Source organism: Carassius carassius, chromosome 8 (assembly GCF_963082965.1).
Source record: "Carassius carassius chromosome 8, fCarCar2.1, whole genome shotgun sequence".
In the NCBI taxonomy this organism is placed as follows: domain Eukaryota; kingdom Metazoa; phylum Chordata; class Actinopteri; order Cypriniformes; family Cyprinidae; genus Carassius; species Carassius carassius.
The window spans coordinates 28,867,290-28,875,764 of NC_081762.1; the positions used below are offsets into that span (position 1 = coordinate 28,867,290).

An 8,475-nucleotide genomic window follows, 5' to 3' on the forward strand; every position below is an offset into this window, starting at 1 on the left:
AAATACATAAAATAAACATATAACAGATGTAATGTTAGGATTAACAATATCAAGCTCCTTAAAGACATCAACGACCTTTTTAAACAACATGCAGAGCTCATGAGTCGTGTTTTAGTTGATGTGTGATTTCTGAGGAGTTTCTCTGCCAGTGCACATTAAACTGAAGGCCATGTGCGTAATTGGCCAGTGACATCTGTGATTAGAAGACGAGCCAATTACAGCAGGGGGCGGGGCTTGTGTTGCTCCGCCCCTCTCTCCGTTCGTCTTTATGCGCTGACCCAGAAAGCGCTCAGCAGCAGCAGCTCGTTCACACTAGAGACCAGAGTCACTGGAGAAACCTGCGCTGCTTTACACACACTGAGAACACCAAACAGCATCTCTACAAGGACACGAATTATTTGACGGTATGTGTGTTTTATGTTGAGTTCACTGTGAAGGCTGGATCAGTTTGTTCATTTGTAAATGTATTCTGTGAAATCAGCATGTATTACCAATATTTAATTATCTGGACATATGGTTGGATAGGTTAAATGTTTTTCTTATTTCTGCTCGGGTTTTTAAATATTCGTACAACTCAAAATATGTTGCTCTAGTGTGGTATGACTCTAGTTCTTCTTAGAAAATAAAATAATGGCCAGTGAGACAATATATTATTAATTATGCTACACTTGTAAGAAGCGTCAGCATTTAAGTGTTCTTTAAGTTCGCATCTAAATACGCTTTATATGTGTATTGCATTTTGTATTTGCATTATTGCTGAAACATTAACGCTTGTGAGCATAGCTTCAACTTTTCTCTAAACACACAGTAAATTCAGTCTAGTCTACGTGCTGATGTTTAACGAAAGTTTCACTGTGGTCTGACAGAGATCGGGAAAGTCTGTAGCCTATATTTCATTACAGACAGATTTCATCTTAGCAGAAAGCAGAGGAGAAATTCTTTGTTTCAGAGACAGAGAGGTGAGGCTCCTGTAGACCCCAGACGACACTGTGCTTTCATCTCTTGTTTAAATCTCAAATTATGACATAGAAAAAACCGTTCACTTGCAAAAAAAATAGTGTAACGCTTAAACATGTTCTGGTTCACTCCTGAAGCGATAACAGACAACAACACTGGACAGGGCATTTACTGACAAAGACTGGTTCTGAAAACATTAAATACAGTCATAAACTGTATGATTTAGGAAGATTAATTCACTGTGTTTTATCTCAAACGGTTCTATATTTTCTTTATCTAGAGATCATAACCAGTTGATATTTGCCTACAGATTAATACTTGATTATAATTGCATTGCGCAATCTAGTTTAATATAATACACATTTTCGTATCTCCAAACATTGCCCTGTCATGTGAGTAGGTCCAATCATTTGTGCATTGTGTCATTATCTCTTGCTCACATGTATCTGGCAGTGGGTTGGCTTTGTTTGCTGAACACTTTGTCAACCTCCCTGCCTGTTATTGTTTTGATCCTCCTGGTGGCTCCTTGATGCTCCTTACTGCAATATTTCTTCTGAAAATGGCTTAAGTAATCATATATCTGCTTTGTTCAAACTCGCAACCACAGTGGGTTGAAGGGATATATATATATTATTATGTTAAATATTACAGATTTTCACAAATACTGATAGGTTATTTATATATATATATATAATATATTGATTGATTGATTGTGGTGGATAAACTGCAATCTGTAAAAATCTGTAATTGTTTAACAAGCATGTGAGACTGGTCTTTAAAGCCAAATTGATTTAGCCAGGAATCCTGATATTTGTACATTCACTACTGATGGTTTTCAAGAAACTGAAATTGTTTGTCAGCTGATACTGAGAACCTGTTTGACTATTTGCCCCTGACTGTTGCCATTCCTCTCATATCTCTGCAGTGGAGAAGGCATGGCTGAACACATGATGATGCCTATGACTCACGGCTCTGCTGGAGGAGGCCTGCATGGGTACCGCATGGGAATGAACGGCCCTTCTCCGCACGGACACCAGCCCGGTCTGCGAACCCTTCCCAATGGGCAGCTCATGCACTACAGCAGGGGGCCCCAGAGCTCAATGGACGCGGCCATGAGGCAGAGGAACGTGATGAACGGCGTCATGAACGGTCAGGTCAATGGCCAGATGAGCGGCGGACACCCCCACCAAATGCAGCAAGCCAATATGATGTACGGAGGTCCCAATCAGCAACCGCAGGGTCACCCTCAAACCCAGCACCATCATATGCACCCCCCGAACCAGCACCCACAGCAGTATATGGGTGGAGGAGGCCTTACAGCATCTCAGCAGCTTATGGCGAGCATGCATCTTCAGAAACTCAATACCCAGTACCACGGGCATCCATACGGACCCATGAACGGCCATCACATGGTAAACGTCCAGCACAGGATGGGTCCTGCTCAGTTGGCAGGCATGCAGATGGGGATGGGTGGGCCAGCGTTGGGCCTCAACGTCATGGACATGGACTTGATTGATGAGGAGGTACTAACGTCCTTGGTGCTGGAGTTGGGGCTGGACCGGGTTCAAGAGTTGCCTGAGCTTTTCCTCGGACAAAACGAGTTCGATTTCATCTCAGACTTTGTGTGCAAGCAGCAACCAAGTACTGTCAGCTGCTGAAGTTCTTGAATCAGAGAAAGACTTGGTCACCAAGAAGAAGCTGGGGCAAGACAAGAAAAGCTAAAACAACCAGGTTCTCTGTATCTGTGAAGCTGTGCTATGCATGCTGCAGTGCACGCTGTCTTTCAATGAGGGAATCAACTTCTGGATGTTCTCAGCACAATTGTGGCTTCAGCGAACAGGCCTTGACTTGTCCCATTGGTCATCCTGGATTGACGGTGACCAAGTGTCCCAGGGTTGAATGTAACTTCACGTGGTGGACAAAGAAGTCTGCTTGGAACTTTGCTGAAACTGCTTTGCCCTCTCACGGGGCAACTAGAATCAATAGCATTTAGAAATGTATTTATGTATAACACCTACCAAAAAGCAAACATGATCTGTGGTGATAGAGACTTGCCTTCTCTCAAACTAACCCCACGACTTGTTTTAGAAAACTGAGAATGAGTGTGTTAAGTGGGAATTGAAGGCTGGTACTTCAAAATGGGTTTTTTTTCCAGTAGCTTTTAATGATGTTTGAAACAGCAAGGAGGTGTTGATGTAGTAGCGGTTGGGTATGAAACGTTATTCGTGCACAGTGTTCTACGTTTGGTTATTTCCATTCTACTACTATTAAAAATTTGTCTGCCTAGTAAAAAGTTATTGCTTTCAACACTCTACATCTGACTGAACAAGACCCAAAATGAGTGGGATGTCTTGCATTCACTATAGGATGTGTCTTGATACTTTCAGGAATATTTCTGTGTTAGAAAAAATGGTGGAATGTGTTATAGCCTCCCTTATCAAACGCCGAGCCTGCGCTCCCTGCTGACGAGTCTAAACTGCCTTATAGATTTTAGACAGATACTGATAAATATTCACTTACCTTGTTCCACAAAATGAGGATGAAACTGCTTTCTTTGTATGATTCATAGAGGTGACATTGAAACTCCAGCTTTTATGTAGTGTTTGCTCATATGCTCCTTATTGTAGAAGAAAGTGGACCACAGTCTCCATTAAGCCACATGCTTGCTAATAAAATTAAACCTTTCACTTGTTTCTAAATTAACCTGAATGTCAGTAGTTGAACTACTGTTCAAAATTTCCAGATGAACCGACCTTACAAACTAGCATTAAATGTTTCTTTCCTCCTTGCTCCCCAAACACTGCAGGTTTAAATCTGATTACATTTAAATTACACTTACAACCTTCTTGTTAATTGAGGTCATCATGGTGAGTCATCTCAGATGGCCTGATAATTACAAAATGGACATGTTCATTTGCTTGCTATCGCTCAGGGTGTAATGAAGAGTTGGGAAAGGCTGGCCTGCTGAGTTTGACAACTTCCTGTGTCGTTATGTTGCCAGTTCTTGAGCTCTCTGTGGGGGTTGGGTTGGTATGGAAATAGCACTGCGTACAGTACTAGTAGGTTAATCTGTTCCACCAGAGCCAGGCTCAATTCCCTCGACTCTACCCTCCTTTAGCTCGGGTAATTGCTCTACGTACGGCTTGGTATTGTGAACAGTTGCCACAGAGGGAAAAAAAAAGCACAAACAACTTGATGGGTCATATCCTGTGTTTTACAACTCCATCTTGGCTGATTGTTTAGGGCTTTGATTCGTAAAGAACGGGAAAATTGTTTTTGTCAGCCGCATTTCTCGTATCAGTAGAGACCGGAACGTCTTCCCTAATATCCTTATTCTTGAGAAACTAACCACATCTAGAAAGAAGAAAAACATCAAATGATCTGTAGATTTGTAATTGATGATTGAATGATTTATCACATTCCCAGAGATCCAATCGTTTGTTTTGTTCTGTTAAAACTTTTAAACGAATGCTACATGAGTTTGTCAGTCTGTTAATCACAAACCACCTTGCAGGTGCGATTGTATGTTCTCTTTCAAACTGTGCTGTCATGTACTGTCGCCATGCTTTCACAGATGCTTTTTTTCTAAATGTTCTTGATTCTATCTTAAGAAAATGTATTTATTTTCATTGAAAATAAAATATTTATTTTAACATGTGGCTTCAGTGAGTGTAATTGCATGTCTAAATTATTATTGCTATAGTGACAATCACAAGACACAACAAAGTTACAGTTTGTTTTTCTCTCACAAATAATAATAATTATTATTATTTATATATATATAAATTTATATATATATATATATATATATATATATATACATTTATATATATTTATATATATAATAATTATTATTTATATATATATATATATATATATATATATATAAATATAAAACCCGATTCCAAAAAAGCATATTTTGTTCTAGAACTTGGATATACCTTTCAGCATTGATGGTGCCTTTCCAGATGTGTAAGCTGCCCATGCCACACACACTCATGCAACCCCATACCATCAGAGATTCAGGCTTCTGAACTGAGCACTGATAACAACTTGGGTGGTCTTTGTCCTCTTTAGTCCGGATGACATGGGGTCCCAGTTTTCCAAAATGAACTTAAAATTTTTATTCATCTGACCACAGAACAGTTTTCCACTTTGCCACAGTCCATTTTAAATTAGCCTTGGCCCAGAGAAAACGCCTGTGCTTCTGGATCATGTTTAGATATGGCTTCTTTTTTGACCTATAGAGTTTCAGCCGGCAACGGCGAATGGTACATGGATTGTGCTCACCGACAATGTTTTCTGGAAGAATTCCTGACCCCATGTTGTGATTTCCATTACAGTATCATTCCTGTATGTGATGCAGTGCTGCCTAAGGGTCACAAGGCATCCTAAGATCACAGGCATCCAGTATGGTTTTCTGGTCTTGACCCTTATGCACAGAGATTGTTCCAGATTCTCTGGATCTTTGAATGATATTATGCACTGTAGATGATGATAACTTCAAACTCTTTGCAATTTTTCTCTGAGAAACTCCTTTCTGATATTACTCCACTATTTTTTGCCACAGCATTGGGGGAATTGGTGATCCTCTGCCCATCTTGACTTCTGAGAGACACTGCCACTTTGAGAGGCTCTTTTTATGATTGGGTATGTTGCCAATTGACCTAATAAGTTGCAAATTGGTCCTCCAGCTGTTCCTTATATCTACATTTAACTTTTCCGGCCTCTTATTGCTACCTGTGCCAACTTTTTTGGAATGTGTAGCTCTCATGAAATCCAAAATGAGCCAATGTTTGGTATGCCATTTCAAAATGTCTCACGTTCAACATTTGATATGTTATCTATATTCTATTGCGAATAAAATATAAGTTTATGAGATTTGTAAATTATTCCTTTCCTTTTTTACTCACAATTTGTACAGTGTCCCAACTTTTTTGGAATCGGGTTTGTATATATATAATGATATTAAACCCATCTTTTACAATGTCAAAATGTCTTTCATTTAGTTTTTTTAAATACTTTCATAACTAAATCAGACTTAGAGAGATTAGCCACTTACTGAAAAAGTAGATGTTGAAGCACCAACTGCAACATTATTGTATAAGCAAAACAATCTGGCAAGAACTTGATAAATATGAATCTCAATCCCAAACACTGTGACTGAAAATGTCAGTTGAATTAGTGCACAATTCCCATATGTTTTTTTTCTTTGTTTGTTTGTTTTTTGTTACTGAAAAAAATCTTGAAATCTAAAGGCACCATCTCTTTTGTTTGAAGCCTATGAGCTTCATTTGTAAAATGTGCATAGAGTGTGCACTAAAATCCACACCAACCCTCATGTAAAAAAAAAAAAAAATCTTTGACTTGAACATTTTCTTAGTGCCATTGTCATTGGATCGATTCCTGCATGGGCTGGCCGACTGTGTTCAGAAGGAGATCTACCTCCTCGAGCTGCCCCCAACGCTCAGCGGCCTAATCGACCTGGCCCTTCGGGTGGATGCTCGGATTAACCGCCTGGGTAGACAAGTCAGTCCTACACGCCATTATGTCTCTCCGGAAAGGGGACGCTCGCGTCGAGAGAATATGGTCGGTCCCGTCTATGATCACGAACCCATGCAGGCGGGTAGAGCTCGGCTTTCCCGGAGGGAGAGAGAGCGGCGGAGGTCCCAAGGACTGTGTTTATATTGCGGTGGCGCTGAGAATTCCATCCATTCATGGCCGGTAAAAGAGCCAGCCCGGTAGAAAGTTTGAGGCTACTTTTGGGTGGGATCTCCGCCGGGAAGTCCTCAACCACATCATTGACTCCCCTTCCGGTGAAACTGCGGTGGGAGAACCACACTCACGACTGTCACACCCTTCTGGACTCTGGGGCCGAAGGTAATTTCATTGACCCATCCATGTCACCGCACTCAATGGCCAGGAACTGCCACACGTCACCCACTACACTGAACCCATCACTCTGCTCACCTCAGGCAACCACAGTGAAACCATATCCTTTTACCTCATGGACTCCCCTGTAGCTCCCATTGTTTTAGGTCACCCCTGGTTAATCAAACATAATCCACGAGTGGATTGGGGCTCCAACACTGTCACCTTGTGGAGTGAAAGTTGTCATGAGTCTTGTCTGGTTTCTGCTTGTCCTGTTGTGCCTGTTTCTGTCTTTCAGAAAGAGACCATGGTGTTATCAAACGTGCCCGCAGAGTACTTGGATCTGAAGGAGGTGTTCAGTAAGTCCCGTGCTGCTTCTCTTCCTCCGCATCATCCCTACAACTGTGCTATAGATTTAGTGCCAGGTAAGTCTCTGCCTAAAGGCAAACTTTACTCTCTTCCGGAGAGGGAGGCCATGCAGAAATACATTTCTGATTCCTTGGCATCGAGGTTCATCCGGCCTTCCTCTTCTCCAGCGGGGGCGGGATTCTTTTTTGTGGGTAAGAAGGATTGTTCTCTGTGACCTTGTATTGACTACCAAAAAGCTGAACAACATCACACTAAAGAACACCTATCCGTTACCGTTGATGTCTTCAGCTTTCGAGAGGTTACAGGGAGCATCCATATTCACAAAATTGGATTTATGTCAAAGTCAAGGTCACCTTTATTTATATAGCGCTTTAAACAAAATACATTGCGTCAAAGCAACTGAACAACATTAATTAGGAAAACAGTGTCAATAATGCAAAATGATTGTTAAAGGCAGTTCATCATTGGATTCAGTTATGTCATCTCTGGTCAGTTAAATAGTGTCTGTGCATATATTTGCAATCAAGCCAACGATATCGCTGTAGATGAAGTGTCCCCAACTAAGCAAGCCAGAGGCGACAGCGGCAAGGAACCGAAACTCCATCGGTGACAGAATGGAGAAAAAAACCTTTGGAGAAACCAGGCTCAGTTGGGGGGCCAGTTCTCCTCTGACCAGACGAAACCAGTAGTTCAATTCCAGGCTGCAGCAAAGTAAGATTGTGCAGAAGAATCATCTGTTTCCTGTGGTCTTGTCCTGGTGCTCCTCTGAGACAAGGTCTTTACAGGGGATCTGTATCTGGGGCTCTAGTTGTCCTGGTCTCCGCTGTCTTTCAGGGATGTAGAGGTCCTTTCTAGGTGCAAATATTAGCGTAGATGCCATTCTTCTAATGATGTAGCAAGTACATAGGGTGTTATGGGAAGTGTTTCCGGTTCCGGTTTACCTAATTAATGCAGCCTAAAAATCCTTTAACGGATTTGGATAATAAAAGCATATTAGTATGTTATGTGTATGCCAGGTTAAAGAGATGGGTCTTTAATCTAGATTTAAACTGCAAGAGTGTGTCTGCCTCCCGAACAATGTTAGGTAGGTTATTCCAGAGTTTAGGCGCCAAATAGGAAAAGGATCTGCCGCCCGCAGTTGATTTTGATATTCTAGGTATTATCAAATTGCCTGAGTTTTGAGAACGTAGCGGACGTAGAGGATTATAATGTAAAAGGAGCTCATTCAAATACTGAGGTGCTAAACCATTCAGGGCTTTATAAGTAATAAGCAATTTT

At 41.2% G+C, this 8,475-nt stretch overlaps 1 protein-coding gene across 1 annotated transcript; it reads left to right on the top strand.

The window, feature by feature from the left end:
• The first annotated feature begins 280 nt into the window (after window positions 1-280).
• Window positions 281-4,610, top strand: cited4a (Cbp/p300-interacting transactivator, with Glu/Asp-rich carboxy-terminal domain, 4a). The gene is made up of 2 exons (XM_059556886.1): window positions 281-404; window positions 1,883-4,610. Exon 2 carries the CDS (start codon window positions 1,893-1,895, stop codon window positions 2,613-2,615), a length of 723 nt encoding a protein of 240 aa, XP_059412869.1. The 5' UTR covers window positions 281-404; window positions 1,883-1,892; the 3' UTR covers window positions 2,616-4,610.
• Window positions 4,611-8,475: the final 3,865 nt, after the last annotated feature.